The 19,496-nt window shown below is 45.1% G+C and overlaps 1 protein-coding gene across 5 annotated transcripts; it reads right to left on the minus strand.

Moving 5' to 3' along the window:
• Positions 1–1,483: 1,483 nt before the first annotated feature.
• On the minus strand, positions 1,484–19,368 carry TPD52L2 (TPD52 like 2). 5 transcript variants are annotated; one of them, XM_090064844.1, is made up of 8 exons: positions 19,200–19,368; positions 18,891–19,009; positions 16,473–16,621; positions 15,299–15,358; positions 13,709–13,768; positions 9,969–10,070; positions 3,601–3,649; positions 1,484–3,298 (listed from the first exon to the last, which is right to left on the minus strand). In XM_090064844.1, exons 1-8 carry the CDS (start codon positions 19,216–19,218, stop codon positions 3,203–3,205), a joined length of 654 nt encoding a protein of 217 aa, XP_089920970.1. In that variant the 5' UTR covers positions 19,219–19,368; the 3' UTR covers positions 1,484–3,202. The 5 variants fall into 5 exon arrangements, with proteins under 5 accessions (XP_089920970.1, XP_089920969.1, XP_089920972.1 ...); XM_090064843.1 differs by having other exon boundaries at positions 18,891–19,036; positions 19,200–19,356; XM_090064846.1 differs by lacking the exon at positions 15,299–15,358 and having other exon boundaries at positions 18,891–19,036; positions 19,200–19,356.
• Positions 19,369–19,496: the final 128 nt, after the last annotated feature.

The raw sequence follows: 19,496 nt of genomic DNA on the forward strand, positions 1-19,496 counted from the left end.
GATGGTAGTGGACAGTGGTGACGTGACAAAGGATCAAAACTGAAACACCCACCTTCCCTCCCCCGGGGGCAAGTTACACCCCTCTGACAGAGAGCAGAAGGCTCTAGCTTTTTATTATGCTCCGACAGCAGTTGGATGCTGCATTTCCAGCTCACTGAAGACGGCAGCATTTGCACAGCTAACAAGTCACTGCCATGTATGTCCATGATCTTTGCTCACAACTCGTGCAGACAGCAATGTGAGCTGTACGCATGCAATAGTGAGACGTGGCCTCCTGGACAGACCTTGGACAGGAAAAATAACCCCAGGATGTGTTATCTACAGAAGTCCCTAGTTCAGCCAGATGGCCGAACGCTGGAGACAGAAGATATTCTTATGGAAGGTCACAGCCCTGCACTGTTTGTTAATGGTTGCCAGCTCTACATTCAGGACAGCACAGCCTTGAGAGAAGGCCTATCCCAAGCCACAGGCTCAGCACTTTCCCTCTCCCAGCACTGCCACAAGTCAGTAGCAGCCACCAAAGCCGGTTCTAAGCCAATCTCCATGAGCGCCGTGTTATAAATTTAAGCCAGGCCAACCACGGCTTTTTCCATGGTAGAGTTTCTCAAGCTTGAACTATAACTCCCAAGAATTGCTGCTGCAGCTGCTCAAACTCTGGACGGGACCCAAAAAGCAGGGAGAGGAGCTATTGCAAGCTTAATGCCAAGTTCAATAAAAATCTTTAGCACCTATTTCTAATGGAGTTGCGCTGCATTTCTTCAGGAAAGGATTGCCAAGAGCAGTGCGCCAATGAGAAATAGCACAGCAGCAGGTCTATCTAGGACAACTGAGATTCCCTGTGCAGTGACGGAGCCATAGCATTAAAGCCTGTTACGTACAAGTTTGTTCCGATTTCAAACCTACCGTCTTAAATATACAAGGGCTCTTGGTTTAACGAAGATGAAGAGTGTAAGAGACCCACACTCCAGTCCTTGAGGTTGTTCCCATAGGCAAGGGAAGAAATGTTAGGAGTAATTTAAGACAGCATCCAAAGGCCTGAGAGTGACATCACCCTTCTCCAGATCTCCCCTTGGGATCACTCTGGCATGCACTTCTGGGTCCAACATCCATCCTTTTGGTCCCGGCCCCTCCCTTTTCAGCAGCCAGCTCCTGTCATTTCAAGGAATTGGCAAACCCCTTTCTGCCAACAAGTCCCATGTAATGAATTCACAGCAATTTACGTTGTGGGTGGGCTGATGCTTAGACAGCTGTTAAATGGGAAGTGCCAGACCAGCAATACCCCTTAACACACCAGCTGAAATGCATACAGCCTATCCAAAGATTTCCAGTGCCAATGTGATAGACCTAACGCAGAAGGCCCTGGTTCAGGAGCATCTTTCCCCAAGCTTCCAGCTCAGCAGACATTTCCCGATGGGTCTGTAACCTCTGCACCTGAATATTCGATTTTTGACTTAAAAAAGAAACACAAGGCAGGACAGAACAATGACTTTTTTTTCCCCCCAAAGGAATGCTTTATTGACAAATTTCCCTAATATTCACATGTAAAGAGAAACAGTTCAATACCTAAACTCCAGCAGTCCCCATTTTAATCGATACTGCTCCCCCATTCAGAGGCAAGGTTTAGCCACAAAACAATAAACCCTGGTAATGACACTCTACACTCTGCCTAGCTCCTAGTACGTCTGCCTTGTAACATGTCATAGCACTCCCACAACACCTGCAAAATGGGGGACCAGGGGTGGGTTTTGGGATTATTAAATCAGCAGGTAAGTGTCAAAACTTGCTTCTCTAAAGGGTTGAGTAAGGTTTAGTTCCACTAGAGTAACAAGCCATCACAACTACTCTGATATGTACGTAAGCAAACCTAAAGACCTGAGTAAGACCCACTTCGCCTCTAAGGCACAGAATTGCTCACTCTAGGTACGTCTGATGTGGAGGCACCTCTTGCCTGGGTTCAAATCAGGCCACTGTAAGGTAACCTTGAACTCTACAGCTCTTGAGCAGCTGTGCTGGACATCACAAGAGGATCATATCCAGACACTTTGGGAAGAGGTCAGTCTCCAGTATTCTCTCCAGTTCCTGTAAACAACGATTCTAGGTGGGGATATTAGCCAAGAGAATGTGCGATCACACTGAGGATGTTCCAAACTGCGTAGCCCGTACAGGGGTGAGGCGGAGAAGGGATTCTCCAGTACGGTGCCCATATTGCTACAAACACCTTTGCCCTTTCCTAATCCACACTGCTAGCAGCCTTCTTTTCCAGGAACACAGGCTTATATCAAGGACAGAGAAGCAAGTTTTACACACTGAAGCAACAGAGTGCACCATTTCAAATGAACACAATAACTGGCACATAGGCATGCTGCTACTACTGTATGATGCAAAACTCCAGTGCTCAAAACCCAACTTGATAACCCTCACAGTTCTCTCTATATAAAAAGATTATAAACAAGTAAAGCATAAGGTGATGTAAGGCTTGCATTTCAGCTTCAGAGTCCAGGGGAATATATCCCTAATATGATGCTAAAGCTTTTTTTTTTCCCTGGTCAGCTTTCATTTTTGAAGTCCATTGCTTTTAAAAATAAAGATTTTAGTTTTGTTAAAGCTAGAGCATTAGTGTAATGAGGCAGCTGCTAAACCAAGTTTCCTGTTTGGGAGCCCAGAGAAAATAACTGTTTACCTCATTCATGTCTCCAGCACCATTTCTGGGATAGCAGGAGGGAGCAGTGATGGGAGAAGCGAGGGAGATGACCCAACCACTGCCATAAATGATTTTGAACAACCAGAAATGGAAGATTTAAGTCTCCTGTGCAATTAGCTTCTTCCATAACTGCTCCTCATGTGGGCCGAAAACTTCCCCAGCTCGAAGACCACATCTCTGACTGGGGACCACAGGCAACTTGTGCCAAAAAGAACGCTTCTGAACTACACTGAGGAAACTCCATTTTAAGTGCTCTCCCAGGAGGACAGCACAGTGATGCACTTCATCTACAAACTTTAGTGTAAAATAGTTGTGTACAAAACTTTGTGTTCTCTTTATTTGACTTGAACCCAGCAGCAATGTCTGTGTGTTGATGTACAGATCTCTCTCTTCAGAGTGGGGCTCATCCCCTCCTCTTATCTGCATGTTGTTACTGTGATGAAAAATTAGAGGGGTTCACTCTTGCAGTTGTGCACAGCCGTGCAAAGCCATGCGATGGGTTTAGAAAGGAGCGTTGTCCTGTGGTGGTTTATCTCCAACGCTTGTTGGGGAGTGGAGGCCGTCAGTGCTGTTCTCTCTGCTGCCCACCACTCTGGACTGAAAAGGAAAGAGAAGCTATTTAAGATGACGAGGTGGACACTGGATCAGCTACTGTTTCTCGAAGGAGCATAAAATACAGCCAATTGTTACCCACCCCACCCATCTCCTGTGACTTGTGTCAAATCTCAGAGACTATAAACTCTTAATACCAGGGACCTTACTGTGTGAGCTGCGATTTACCCACCAGAGTTCTCTGCAAACACTGGTGCCCCTTTAAACACTTCAAGTGCAATAGCCATTTCACACAGACTCCTGCCAGGGATCTGCTTAGTGTGCACACTTAGGAAGAAGATAGTTACCTTTATGGTCCCAACTCTATCTTCAAATGACTTGAAGGTTGCAGAATTCCTTGAAGAAAAAAAGGCAATATAAGGTCACATAAGCTGTTGGAACAGCCTGTTCTTGACTTGGACAGGCAACTAATACGTTGTAACTGGAGTTGTATTTGACTGGCCAAGAAGCCTTCACAAGGACAGCAGTACACAGAACACATCCTACTGAATGCTCACACAGCTCAGGTTGGAGGGAAACAGCACATACACTGTGTACAAGTTCTGGAAAGCAGATTATTTACACCGCACGGTTTTCCCAATTCGAACAAAAGGTCACTCAACCTAAGAAAAGCCTACAAGGCAGCCCCAGCTGGGTACGGATCAGTGGGCTACAGATTAGATGGCAGTGAAACCAGCCCTTCACTCACAAGTTCACAAGACATTGTTAGTTAAAAGGAACCCAATCTTAGTCTGCAGGGACAGCTCAACAGAGACTTGAAATGAGTCCTACAGCTCCACACATCACAGGTTGTTCAAGTGAGAGAAAAGGCTGTTTCTACGGAAGGACTGCAGAGAGCTATAATCACCCCAGTGATATCATCAGAAGCCCATCCTGACCACCGGCGAAGAGCAGTCATTTGTGTGGCTTTAGAAGCAACCCTCAGTTATACACTCACAAACAGATGCAAGCAAATAATTTGGGTCAACTGTCTAACAAATTTAGCCTCCCAGCTTCAAGGTCATGAGCGATTCAGTAGGAGTATTCTCCACTGTTGAGTCAAGAGTGAGTCATGCAGGGCTGTTTCGTCAATGGACTACAGTGTGCAATTATCAAGTGAGAAAAATGCTCCAAGGCATATCGACATTAAGGATTCACTTTGAATATCTGCACCCATGAAACCAACTTGCCTGCTTGAGTCTGCAAGAGAGAAACAAGAGGATGTCACAGAGCCCACTGGAACAACTATAAAGGAAACCAGACCTGCACCCAGTCCAGCTCTGGCCAGTGTTTCGCCATGCAGGGTCAATCGCGTTCTACCATTCTGGGATGAACCCATTACTTTGCAAACCAGGGCTAGGTGGAAGATCAGAGCTCGAACCATCTGCTGCATGCATACTTGTGCTGCAATTGGAGGAAGAGCATCCTAATTCTCTTCAGAGACATTTGAGAACCACAGCCACACAAAATTACTGTTTTTATCTTAATCTCACCTACTTAGGCCATAAGAGAGCCATTCGTAAGCTTACAGATCCATGCAACAGAGATTCAAGTCCTGAGCTGTCTGAGACCTTGACTTGCATCCAAGTTAAGACTTGAACAGAAATGAAGCAGTTACATAAAGCGGCAGCTACATTTAAAGTCCCCAAAGGAGAGAGAACTAACTACATATCTTCCACCTATCCCACTTGTGAAATCCAGGACTACGTTACCTCATAGCAGGCATACTTATCGAATGGCGAATGGAGTAACTGCTACTCGGAAGCATGGAGAGCAAAGGAGGAAAGGGTTAGCAGTCAGTTCAACCTGGACATAATGCAAGACGTGCGTGCATGTGCTGCTGGTTTCCAAATGCTTATTGCCCTCAACTTTAAAAGCTGAGGCAGTCAAAACCCCCTCCTGCCACCCCTTCACATACTACAGCTCAGGCTGGTTCTTTAAAATGGCAAGATACTTACCCCAACTACCTAATAAAGAACATGCAAGTCACAGAACACTGTTTAGGAGCTTTCCCCACAACTGAACTATGACAAATTGGCTCCTTCTACTGCCATGAGCAAAGCCTCCCACAAAAGGACCTGTAACGCTGCACCAAGACTTCAGGATTAAAGCATTTGACCCCACCATGAAGGACTGGATTTTGGAGAGCTGGTGCACAGGCACCACAAGCTAAAAGCTAAGAAGATCTACAACTGGCTTTATTCCACCAAGTTACACCAGCAGACAGAATGTATTTAAGATTAAAAGGTTTGTCAGGTTAGGTTGCTAAACAAACAGGATAATCCCCAAAACCAGAAGGCTATGTGGAAGGATCTAATAAGCACCCTGTGGGCACTGTGTAGAGGCATGCAGCTGACAGCTTTCAAATGAAGAACTGCTATAAATGGTTTCTGCTCCTAGCTACACCAGGAATAAAGAAGTAGAGGGGGCTCATAGTGCTATTGCAAGGGCTGAAGTTAAACCTGCACAATGAACCCCAACTGTGTCATAAAGCCAGTTCAGGGACACATGTTGCAACCAAATTCCCTAGCTCATCTGTTTTTGCAGTACGGGTGCGCTCTGCGTGGTCAGCTTCCCTTTTCAGCTACGCAGCACCCCTTAAATGAGCAGCACTAATAGATCTCCTTCTGCAACCTTGATTAGTGTCTTACCTAAACGAATGCGAGAAGGGATGAGCCCTGAAGGAACCCATCAGCAGCAGGAGAGAAAAGGGAGAAGTTAGTTTGGCACAGCTGTCCAGCTGAATCCCCCACCATAGCTGCCCTCCACTCTTGCAAAGCCTGAGAGCAACAGTCCAGCTCTATGCAACTTTGTCAAGAGAAAGCAAGCAGTTCACACAAAAGCATTTTTCACACTACATGCTCACAATGAGAGCTTCAGTAGGGAGTACTGCAAGGGTTAACACTAGCAGCATTAACACTAAAATTATATCCATGATACTGAGCAGACTGCAATTCTAGCACCATGGGACCTAGTGCCTGACAGTTTATAAACCCCTTTTACCATGTTAGAGATCTCTTCCCATCCCAGAGCAGAGTCCTCTGAGCTCTCATTCGAACAGAGCATTGCTAGCCTTGCAATGGTCTTATTTGAAGTCCAGGGATATTCTGCAGCCATAGCCAAAGAGTGCAAGAAATCCTGACTTAAAATGTAATACCAAACTGCCTCCCATGCATCCCTGGCTGGCAAGACAAACTACCTGCTACTCAAACACCACCATTTCTAGCCTCCTCTCTGCCAGCTTTTGCAAAGCAGTTACAGGCTGCTGACCCCAGGTGACAACATGGAGACAGCATACTCGTTTACTGAGAGGTACCAGCAAGGCTATTCTACAGGAAGGGGTAGTCTTTTATTCCCTTTAGATACAGCTGCCAGAGTTTCATCTGTGCACAAGGCAGGTAGTCTTGCCACACAGTTTAAACCCAGATTACCAGGTGGTAGTATTGGGCCTCGATTACACCAAAACCCCAGAAATCAGTCAGTCATCAATCAGTCATCCAATCCAGCACACACACACAGGCAGACCCATGGTCTTTATTAAGTCTGCAGAAGCTAACTTGCATCTCATTCCTGCAGGAAGCAGAGGAGCATGGACCAATTCATGCATCGCACCACCGTGCTCATTACCACAAGCACGGTTCCACCTGGTCAGCACCCAAGACCAAACTTTTAGAGAGCTGCCAAATGGCTGCCACAGCTCTTTACTCATACAGAGTTTCCTGAATTTCTATAATCTGGAGCTGCCCTGCTGCCAGCTCAAGCGAACATTTAAAAATGAATGCACTTGCAGTATTAGCTACTACAGCACTGTTTCCTTCACAGTGCAATGGAAAAAGAATAGAAAATACAGCTTCTTAAAGTTGCCCTCATAGGTGAGGACAAGAACACGCTCAAGGCTGGGTTTACTAGTCACACAAGGCAGTAAAATGCTGTAAAGTAAGAACAGACAAGCATGCACGTTAGATGTGTCAACTGAAAGCAGAGATAACAGAGCAAGTTTGACTGGTTAAAGACTTGCAAAAACAGTCCTCCAATGAATTAAGCCAGCCACCCTGAGGAATAAATTCAGAGATAAGGAGATGCGCCAGCACAACATGTTAGCTCTCTCATACAAAGTGGCATAGGACAGCTCTACAGTTCATCACATTCAGCAGTCGTAGGATTTCATGGCAATCCAGGCAGTGCACAGGAACTACTCGTTCCCCTGGGGTATTTTTCTAACATATATCCTGATGTCCGAGGGTTTCAAATTTAAAAAAAACAACAACCCACAAAAAACAAAAACTTTGATCACAGGGACTGGGGCCAAGTCCTCTATATGTCTGAAGTGTCTCTCCCCAAACAGAGAAACACCTTCCAGTGCTTCAGCCATCACAGGCAGATAAGACAGGGAAATCCCATCTGTTATCTCAACACTGCCAGCAGACTAGAAAATAGAGGACTGGATCCCAAGTCTGAAGTGTGAGTGACAGAGCGAGAGAAAGCCCTATGACAACTTAAGTAATTACAGTTAGAGGCTAGGGCTGCAATTTATGAAGGGTAAAGAACATATCCTTTTGGAGGAAAAAGAAAAAAAAAGTCTCACTACAGAAACATCCTTATTTCACTCCATGTAATAATCTCTGATCAAATCACACTTAGCAGCAGCTTCCAGGTCAGCATGGAGGGACAGTTTCTGAACAAACCAATTAATTCTGTATTTCAAGTCTTAGGACAATATTGCTTGGAATACAGCCGAGGAGGCCAGGCAGAGCTATTTGTACACCCAGAGAACAAAGAAACTTCTCATTTTCTTAAGTCTTCAAGGAAAGGCACAAAATTTACTTCCAATAACATATTCCTTCATAGGGTGTGCACATGTCAAACCCCGACGACTTATCTAGTAATGCCGTTGGTACCGTTGGCAGAAGCTGCCCAGCCTCACTTCATTGTCATTGCAGATAATAACTGTAAAACACTACAGTTAAATATTTTTATATTGACCCAGGACAATCAGAAATACAAAGCATTTCCAATGCTGAACCATTACTACTAAAGGACCCTTTCTTGATTAAATTTGTATTACATGCTTTGCATATCAAATGTGGCCTTTCTGCACATAGATTGAGGAATCTTTCTTCAGTATTTTTCATTTTACCTCTTTTGAACAATGCTGCAAGTGCAAAGTTCATTTGTATTGTTTAGGCACTTTTTGGTTTAATTGCTATTTATTCCCATGTAGACTCTGATGTGGGAGGTCTTGGAGAGGCAGAATTCACCTCTCTCTTGCTACACCTGCCATGTTTGGTTGCATAATTTAACAATATTAGAGAGATTCCCGTTTATTGAGATTACTACTTGGCAAAAGCCTCTATAACCTGCTTGTTTAAGGTGGTAGAAGACTAATGTAAATAGCAGGAAACACAAAGTTGAGGAGTTTCCAGGGCAGGGACGGACAGACGGGACAACACAATACCTGGATATTAGAAGTTAGAGTGAAACTGTCCCCTGCCAAACTCAAAGAAACTCAAGATATGCACCAATACTGCCCTGCCAAGAACACAGTGTACAACTGAAGGTAAGTTTAGACCAGCCAGTATTATGTGATCAGAGACTATCCAGTGCTTACCACCCAGGTACGCTCAGCCACAGGGGAAGGGGGAAATCTCTAGGAAAAGCAAATACCCAAATGAACACTGGCACGCTGGCCACAGCCTTGTCAACAACATTAATAAATAAAAAGTCATTGAATAAAGTTAAGCAGCTGGTATATGCCGAGAGTGTTATGGGACTTAGCAAAGCTTTAAGGCAAGATTATGTTTTACATGCATTTTTCTGTATGGTTCCTTTAACAGCTGAAGGCCTTTGAACAGCTCTTTTCTCCATGTCATGTTTAATTCATACCAGAAGGCTCTGCAGGAAAATGAAGCAACTGAACATCTGGAGATGCAGGCCCATTTTCACACAAAAACATTAGAAGAGCCAAAATCCTCCGAATTCACACTCCTGGGTACCCACAACTCAATGATCAGGATGTCTCTGCGTGCAAGTCCAGGGCAGAGACAATCCACTTCCCTTACCACCACCCCTGCAAACATGCATGGTAGGTAGCCATATCTAATAAGGAGTGCTACTCTTCCCTTTAAAGAATCAATGTACCCTGCTTTTGATGCACGATGTACTATGGCCAGTTTTCCCTATCAGAGCTTTCTGCATCTGTTAGAGAAAAAAGTTAGATTCATTTTAACTCTCAACACTGAAACAACCAAAAAGGCATCATCATACAAGTAGATGAATTAAGATCTGGCCCACCCCTTAAACCTTTCCTGAAAACAGACTGGGTGAGCTGCAAAGAAAAATGCAATACTTCCTCCCTCTGAAGGGAAAGACTAAAACTATTCTGTCAGTGTGGAGCAAGATAAAAAGACCAGGGATTGAAAATGCTCTGGAACACTCGGCCCAGGGGGAGCTTAGATAAACACGCAAGACATAGCAGGTTATGTGGAATAGCCATCAAATGCAATCAGTGACAAAACCCATCTTAAAAATACACACACACACACACACACACACACACACACACACACACACACACACACATATATAACTGGAAAAGCCCAGCTGTTAAATCTCAAATATTCAGGTCTCCCACACTGCAAAATTCTGAACCCCAAACACTAGGAAGTGGAGATCTTACCTCATGTCACCAAATTTCCTGCTTATAGCAGAGCCCACGTTAGAAAGGGCAGCTGAAGTCTTCTGTCCTGCCTGAGACAGGGTTTCCTGAGTCTTCTTATAACTAAGAAGGGGGGGGGGGGGGAAAGAGAGGAAGACACAAAAAGTTAACTTAAGGGGTAAAATCTCAAGCAGGAAAGCGAGAAACATCCCAGCATTTTGGAAAGGGTGCCCACATTGAAGGCAAGATACTAGGTTAGTAAGCTGCATTTACAGGGCTGAAAGCTACCCTTCTACTGTCTCTCAGACTCATGGCTTTGAACTGTAGCAAGACAATGCAAGTTGATTTAATATTTCTTTACCTTTGCTTCAGATTCTTTACCACAGTTGCTATATTAGTGTGCATCAATTTCTAATTTCTCCATGTGGGGTTTAAGTTACTTTGAGTACCACATTTTGTTCCACAACTCTTTTACTCCTTTTATGAAGGGTTGCTCCTCCTTTCAGCACTGAGGAAGCTGTTCCAAATATGAGCTTTCAGCCTTAAAGGTTAGAAATGCACTTGTTGCAGTATTAGGAACTGAAGAGACTGGCCATATCAACCTCTGACTGCACAGACAAGAGTTGCAAAAATTAGCATCTCCTCTGCAACTGCAGTTTAGCATCTACATGAAAAGAAGTTCCCATCAGTTACCTTTAACCACAGCTAAGCAAGTCTGACAGCTTTACCTCCATTTCATTACAGATCCATTTAATAAGTTCAGAGGACTGGAGAAAGAGACACTTAACCTTTCTTTATCCCCGCCCCCAGCCAAGCTCTGGAACCAAATGTGCCGAGGCATCCCCACAACTGTATCCTTTACAAGTTGTTCTTGGGCTAGCAGTTAACATCTGGCTCTATGGCCTCCTCCTATATAATTTATACTAGGATATTTAAGTAAAGGCCATGCAGAAATCCCTCATCTCTCTGAAGTGCAGAGGTGAGAAGCAGCATATTAAAGACCGTCTTTGTTCTTTGTATCACCCTCTCCTGCTGAAGTGGGGAAGAGAGCACAGTTGCACTTTAAAATCCAGTTGATAGCATATAGGTCTTTCAGGTTAATATGCTCCTCCACAATCCGATTTATTTTAAGAGAAAAGCAGGTGCCAGATATGCCATCAGCTGTAATACATCACTATAGCAAACAACTCACTGTCACCTGCCAACCTGGGACTGAATTCCATGTAGTCCATCCTTCCTAAACTGCATTTCTCTGCTGAACAGGCTATTCCTGTTCTGTAACATTACCCAACGTATAGTAACCAATTTGGTCTCTCCTTGCACCAACCTCAGTCAGTTTTGGACTGTACACAAAAAAGCCCCTACACCTCCTACACAACATGACTCAAGAGTCCTAAACTGTATCGATCTTATTTTGCATGGGTTTCGGTTGTAGCTGTGTCGGTCTAAAGACATAGGTGGGCAAGGTTCTTTGAGTAGATGTGATATCTTTTATTAGACCACCTGAGTAGTTGGAAAGTGTTCTTTGTCAGCTTTTGGGCACAAGCGCCCTTCTTCAGGCATAGGGAGTCTCTGCTGGTCGGAGATTTCCCTATGCCAGAAGAAGGGTGCTTGTGCCCAAAACCTTGCAAAGAACATTTTTCCAACTCTCAGTTGAGCTAAGAAAAGCTATCACATCTACCCAAATAACCTTACCTACCCCAATCTTAGTTTACAACATTTATGCAATACCTGAATGCACGCGTTTCATGTATAAAACCTGAGCTGACCCTAAATTAAAAAAAAAAGATAATAATAATGCGGTACCTTTTTGCTATAACGCATGGTTTCAGACCGCAAACTAAGCTCTCTATGAAGGACAAGTAACTAGAGGGAGACATGACAATGCAGAAAAGCACTAGCAGTGTCACAGGTGGGTTACTATTTCAGTCAAGGAGCTTGTCAGTTGTGCAGCACAGTAGCTCATGAAATGGGGCAACAGAAGATGATTTTGCATAAATATCCCCAAAAGCCTGCCAGGAATAACGTGGCCTTGGAATTCCTGGATCTGACTGTTGGCATTTATTTAATCCTGGATCAAAATACTGTAGAAGTTTGCACTGGTTTTCCAGAATGCCTTGTGTATCATACTTTTTAGCCTCCTCTTTCCCCACCCCCACCCCCAACTTTATTATTTTTTTTTTTTTAGGTCTAGCTGGCTAGCAGTAAGTGCCAAACCCAGCAGGAAGGCTAGCACGCCTTAGCTCTTCAAGATGTAAACAACTCTTGAATCATTCCTCTTGTGCCCTGACAGCTCTACAGAGGCAGACTTCCTGCTGCATTTTTCCTGGCACCTATCACGGACTGAAAGGAAGTAGACTGGATCAGAAGCTTTTTATTCCAAGTTCATTTCTCAGAGAAAAATATTACAGGAAGTAAGTTACTCAGCTGACCTGTGTACTAACTAGCATGTAAAGAACATCACTTGGTATCTACCAGGGAAAGCAGCAGAAAAGATTTATCTTCTTTAAAAGGGAAGCAGACAGCCCTCCTGGAAAGAAGAACCACATATCTTCCCATCCTTCTCTTGACAATGAACTAGATTTACACTGCCACACACCCACTGCCACTTACTATAATTAGACTCAACAAAAGAGATCAAATTCCATGCCAAGATGTACAACAGGCAACTTAGAAGCAACCCATGACCTAACCCTGTCATTATCTAAATACCACTAGGATGCAAGGGAGACACTCCCCATCTTTCCCAGTTGCTTCACTCCACTCTTCTACCTAAAAGTTCCATTACTGACTTAAATCCTATTAAAAAGTGTAGTGAGCAGGGCTAAGATCACATTTTTACAATATGCCAATTAGTCTCCTCTAAAATTCACAGCGAATTCAGGCAACTTAATGAGGAACAGCATAGTTTAAATTGCAATGCCACTCCAAACAACTTCAAAAAAGTAACCAAGTACGAAATCCTATAGTCAAGCTAATGTGCAAGTGGGTAATATTGGATTATCTGTCCTGCTACAACTATCATACAAGCTAAGCTGAGTTAAACTTAAGAAGGCAGCTATTTACCAGGACCATGTGGGAGTTGAGTGTAACCATTTATTTCTGCAGGCACACTTTCAAATCGGTCATGCCATGCTAACGCAAGCTAGTGTATGAAAACACGACTCGCAAGCTCTTTATTATTCTGCATATTTTTACTTGAGCTTAATACCAGAAAACTGACTAAAGAACCACTTAAGAGCAACAGGGGGAGTATAATAACAATAAAGCTCAGCCTTTTAAATACCAGTTGGTGCTACCAAAACGGTACGTTTTGGTAACAGAAGCCCTAGTTATTCAGAGTGCACCAGTCACATGGAAAACAGCGGCACCTACTTCTCCACAATGCAATGCAATTATCCCTTGATCCTTCCCATCCTTAGGAATAAAATAGTTTCATTTATCTCTTCAAGCCATGGCCTCTCAGCTGAAACTAAAACCCAGCGCCAGCTGAGTACAGTACATAGGGTTCATTTTGCTCCAAAGCACTGCATGGGATCACCTAGGTCTGCAGACAAATGTCCGAGGGTAATGTCACTCGGATGAATCAATTCAAGATCTATGACAGGCTGGCTCCCAAAAGATATTTGCAGGGTAAGAAGGGTTTCCACAGGTAGCACATTACAGGACTAGTCAAAGCAGAAGAGCCGTGAGCCTGGGGCAGTGTTAGTGGCAATATGCTTTTTGGAACATTGGTTAACACCAAAGGTTATGACACTCACGCTTCTGATTGGGTTAATTTTTCGTTCCAGTCCTCCAATGTGCTGCTGGCCGAATGATATCTATGAACACAATGGAGGTTAGAAAAGTTGCCAACACTTATGACAATGCTTTCTCCTTCCTGACTTTCCACATCATTAATGCCTCTGCATAACGCTCTGTTTCTTTGGTTGAAAACTATTCCCTCTTGCAACCACCTTTCCAGATAGGGGGTAAGCAGCAAACAAACATCCTTTATTCAAAAAGATTAAGGACAAGGGGAGAGATTCCAATGACCTAATCTGGAAGTTTAAAGGGATCAGGTGAGTTCAACTGAAACTGCAAGCCCTGTACTTTGCCTGCTGTGAGAGCCGCTTCTTACCGTCTTCTCCCCTCTGTGCATGGCAGCTACACAATAGTGTGGTTTAGCACTGACCATAGAAGCCAAATTTCAAATTCAGCTTCAACTCTAAACTGACTTGGCACAACCCTGAACAAGTCATCTGAGCTTTGTCTCCATTTTCTTATCTTCAAGGACCAGCATATACCTACCTCCAGGCGCTGTGAGGATTAGCACTGGTTGCAATGCTCTAGGAATGTAAACAACTGTAAAAGACCATCTCCTGCAAACTTCTGATACCGCCAATGGCACAAGTTATTTGACGGAGATGAAACACAGCAGGTAAACCACGTCCTCCAAAACACACCCCCTCTGCTTTGCCTCAGTAGTCACTCCCTACTAAGGCAGAGCCAAGCTGCAGCAGGATATGCACTTTCTCCTCATGTTTCCTTTGAGCTGAATTAGCACTTCCTTTAACAAGGCAGAGAGACACACACACAGAGCCTGTAGCACAATAATACTTACAAAACGCCCCTAACATCCAAAGAGGAGACTCCATATCATTTATTTAAAACCATAAACCAATGAAGTGCTAACCTAACTAATCAGGTGCAAGCCATCCACTGCACTGACCTACGGTCTGCTGGACTTGCATTTCTGCTGAATTCCACCCAGCAGAAATTTACAGCATGCCAATGTATTTTGGTGTCCAAAAGAACCTGACTGACAAAGTCGCACTAACTTTGGAACAGCTTCCAGTAACTGAATTCACTCAGCTCCTGTCCTTTCTAGCCCTGGAAACATCCAAGTCCTTTGTCATCACTTATGATCAGAAGTCTTAATCCAGTCACCTAGTCCCAACTGTGTCTGTCAAAATGTTCTACAAGAGAAAAGGGAAGAAGCCTGAGTAGCATTAAAGCTGGAAAACAGTGCTTCAGATGTTGCCTGACAAGGGCTAACTGAGAGGCAACTATTTTATAAATAACATGCTTAACCTTCTCATCAAGAGTGGTGTGGTAACTGATTGGAATTTGTTCAGCTTAAGCAAGAGGCTGCCAGGAATGAGAGCAATACCTTTTATTTTTGCCTTCCCTGAAACAGAGGGATGCTTATGGCTGAAAGTCAAGTACACTGTTTACAAGCGAGAGCCTTAAGCAAGATCTCTTTGTGCCCCATGCCCAGCCCCTCAATGCCTGGAAGAAGAAGGAGCAATACAAGTTGGAGAACAAAGCCAGGAGCAAGAAGGTGATGCTGAGGAGTTAAGGGCACTCACAAGTCAGACTGTGTCACTTTCTCATTCCATTCTCCAAGTTTCTCAGATGTTTTCATATAACTAGAAACAAAAAGTGTTAGTGGATCAGTCTCAGATGGGAAAGTTAAAATAAAGATAACTCGACACTTCAGAGCCTTTAGCTACTGGGGGAAGCAAAGAACAGGGACTGGGGTGGGGGAAGGAAGAGGAGCGAGAAGCAGAGCTGAAGAATATCTTTCCCCAACTGACAGCTCTGTCAATCATTTCAAAATCCACTTACAGGCAACATAGGCCTGTACAGATGAAACAGTATCCCTTCAGTTCAAACATCCATTCCTTTTGGGCACAGGCTTATATTCATGAACTCATCTCTACTGCACAGCTTCACGCATCCAGATATGAACAGAAATCAGTTTCAACACCAATACCTGGTCAGGGACACAACAAACCTAACTGTGACCTCACCTCTTTTGGGCCATAAATGCCTCATTGTATTGCATCTTTGGATGTAGTCTGCTAGCATTAAGAAATTCTGCCTCAGAAGCTGTTTTTTTTCCAAGCTACACAACTAATTGGTGACCTAAGCAGGAAACAGACAGTCCTTGAAGGAATGTTATATGACAAAACACGTACCAAAACTTCAAAAAGATGTCAATGTAAAGAGCAGGCAATTCTGGAGAATACTCTGCAAATTTTGAGACAAGACTATTAATGACTCACCCAAGTTTACAGGAAGGAATGGAATGAATATCCCATTTAGAATAAGACAGGCAGAGTGCTCATGGCACTGAGATTTAGAGCCCAACTGTAGTTAGATTCTCCTCCTGCCAACAGGTGGGCCATACGAAGAACTGCACAGACCAGGATACACATTTCAAAAGTTATTTTCAGCCTCTGCTAATATAAAGAAATTACTGGAGGCAACATCCTCTGTTCATCCCAACCCATAAACAAATAATTGTCTCTACCAGTAAAAGGACTAACTCCAGGACCATTCAAAGAGGAAAAGCCTTGGAGCCATGATATGCTGCAGTCAATTCATCTTCCAGACAGTCATGAAACTGTCAGTTCTGGTACCTTTCGCTTAACAACATTTTCTGCTGGTTCACAAGTCATCCTGCCCAAAGAGGGTCCCTCCAGGCCTCTCAGTGAAGGGAGAGAACTTATTTTCATGCACGTCATGGAAAACACCTACGCATTGGAGACCTGAACATCATGCCAGCTCTTGGACAAATTTTGCTTCAGCCCATCAAAGGGAGTGAGGCCCAATTTTCTCTTCAGCTCTCCACAGTGTCTCTCTTTGGCAGCCAGGACTTGGCGCAGAGTACCAATCTCCTCTTCCACCTAAAAAAAGAAGACTCAGTCAGGGGGGATGTCTTAATGTGTCAGGAGAAGAGTTTGGTTCCATGGTTAACTATGAAAAGACCCTTACCAATTAATATTTCACAGAATAATCAAGATATTTATACACTGGAGAAAAACGCGAACAAGAACCTCAAATCTATAAAGTTTGACTAATTAAATTAAATTTCAGTATCTTGGACAATATAATTTTGGATGATACTAGTAACATTCAGATTTAAAATTAGGAAGCTATACAAAGGTTAACCAGAAGCCATGAACAACGGTCACTTATCCTGACAACCCTGCCAAATCCTACTTCCAAGCAAAATGGGGTCTATTTTGTAATTCTGTCATGTTTTTTTCTTAATACTGCTTCTTTCCTTGTTGTTTACTTCTAAGTTTCGATTCTGCTTGAACTCACAACCATCAAAATGCTTGACAAATCTTAGCTAGCCACAACAGTGCAGATTTGCATTTTTGAAACAGCACTTGGACTCCTGAGTCAGAATTAGAATAGGGCTCTAAAGCACATCCAGAAACTGCAACTCAACAGCTGCAGCTCTTCCTCTTTCTGTTGTTTTGTATGCAAATAAAGACTCCAAACTAAACAATATTTTTAAAAGGTTTTAAAAAAGCATGCTTTTAAATGCCATTATTCCAAAGGAGTTTCTCTTCCATGCTCCACATACTTGAAATGCTTTCTCTTCTGAATGGAGAAGAAGTCATGGAGATGTTGAGCTGGAAGGGACCCCCAAAGGTAATCTAAAACGCCCTGCCTGAGGCAGGATCATCCCCATCCAAAACACCCTGTACAAATCCATCATCTAAACTCACTTGAAACTAGACTTCAACCTGAGTTGAGAGAAAACCCATCGCTTTCCTTGAACCTCTGAGGTCAGGACACCTCTGGGAAGGTGCTACAATTGAATCCAAAGGGGAAAAATAAACACCAGATGCATCCCAGTCTATAAAGCTCACAGGTCATTTATGCTACAGCATGGAGCGAGGCCAACATAGCCTCTTCCAAGCATCCTACTGTTAGCATAAGAACATAAGAGAACTGCCATTTTGTGGCTCACACTGGAGGTCCATGTTGTCCGCACCAGCCCCTTCTGCAAGCAGAGGGAGACCCTGGTCACACCTATGTGGAGCGTGCCAGGCTGCAGCCCCTTCCCCACCTCCTCCAGAACCTGTTGCTGAGGTTCCGGCTGCACAACTCCCTGCACCTTATAGTTTCCACGCTCCCCATCCACAACTCTACCAAGTCCTGAGACCTCATGGTCAACCTCCTCCTGGCCCCAGCCAAGCTGGCCATCCATCTGACCAGTAAGAAGGCTCTGGTCAAGAGGACCGCCAGGAACTGTGGGACTGTTTTCCTGTCCCTGGTTTGTTCAGGTCTCTGGGCAGTTTCACTGGGCAGCGACTGCTAATTCCTTGGACTCACTCAAGAGCCAGTGGGCGCCGTCCTAGAATCACAAACAATGAGAGTTGGAAGGACAGGAGGTCACATCTAGTCCAGCCCCCTGCTCCAAGCAGGACCAGCCCCAACTACATCATCCCAGCCAAGGCGTCATCTACCTGGGTCTCAAAAACCTCCAAGGATGCGGTGTGCTGCCCAGTATCCCTCCTCAATGCACTCGCTCTGAGCCTCCAACATCACTCCCATCCCCTCTTGTGCCTTTCCTTCATCCCATGAAATGAGCTGTTACTGTCTCAGCAGCCTCCCATCTTTACAATCCTTCTCAGCGGGCAACAGCCTGCAATCTTTTACAGGTAACAAACAAGCCCATGTCACTCTGTAGCAGGGAGCAGAGGCTGAAAGGGGAGCGAGCTGGGTCCAACTGGTGTTTTTCCTCTGCTCCTCTCTCACGTGTAGACGTGCCCTAAATGCTGGAGGCTGCATGTGCATTAAAATGCTTTAGGTCATGTGCATTAAATCTAGTACCTCCATTGTAAGATATAGGCAACGTGCATCAGCCTCTCTTAATGCACATGAGCTAAGAAGTTTTTAAGCGATGCTTAATGAACATTAGCCTCTTTTAATGCACATGAAGTAAAAAGCACTGTTTTATAGTGACACTTTAATGTGCATTAAAACGCACATGAAGATGCTCGCGCACAAGCAGTGCATCAACTTTGAGGCACCAGCACCTCGCAGCAGACTCAATTCACTAAAGTCTGGGCCATGCGGTGGAAGGGGTCGCGCCCCCAGCTCCCCGAAGCGCATGTGGGGCCCCGGCCGGGCTCTCGCCTGCACCACACGCTGTACCTTGGCCAGCTCAGTGCGCAGCTCCTCCTCCTCAGCCGGCGTCAGCCCCTCGCAAGCAGGCGGGCGGGCCGCAGTGGCGCTCTCCACAGGCACGTCCGTCATGCTGTCGGCCAGCAGACCTTTGTTGGGAGAGTTCAGGTTGATATCTGTCGTGGGCGAGAAGCACGGGGGGGGGAGGGGGCACGAGTAAGCCTCCGGGGGGGGAGGGGGTGTCCCCTGGAGGGACAAGTAGGGCCCAGCAGGGCCACCCCGCTCTAAGGGACCCCCCACCCCCTTAGGGGACCGCCCCGGCCCGCGGGCCGCACCCACCCTGGCTCGCGCTCTCCATGTCGGGCCGCGCCGGGAGCGGCTGGCGGAAGAAGCTGCTGCTGCGGCACCGCCGACACCCCCGCTCGCACGGACGCAAGCGCCGACACGACGCCCAGCCCCGCCCACTTCCGGGGCGGCACGGGAGCTATACGTCAATTCCGCCGCGACGCCACGTTTCCCCCCCCCCGCCCAGAAATGAGACGGGGGTGGGCGGGGAATGGAGTGCGGAAGGGCCCTGGTGACGTCATGTAAAAGGGGCGGGACTCAGATCCTGGGGCGATGCCGGATAGGAGGGGT

Source organism: Crocodylus siamensis, chromosome 10 (assembly GCF_052110815.1).
Source record: "Crocodylus siamensis isolate JL-2025a chromosome 10, ASM5211081v1, whole genome shotgun sequence".
Lineage (NCBI taxonomy): Eukaryota > Metazoa > Chordata > Crocodylia > Crocodylidae > Crocodylus > Crocodylus siamensis.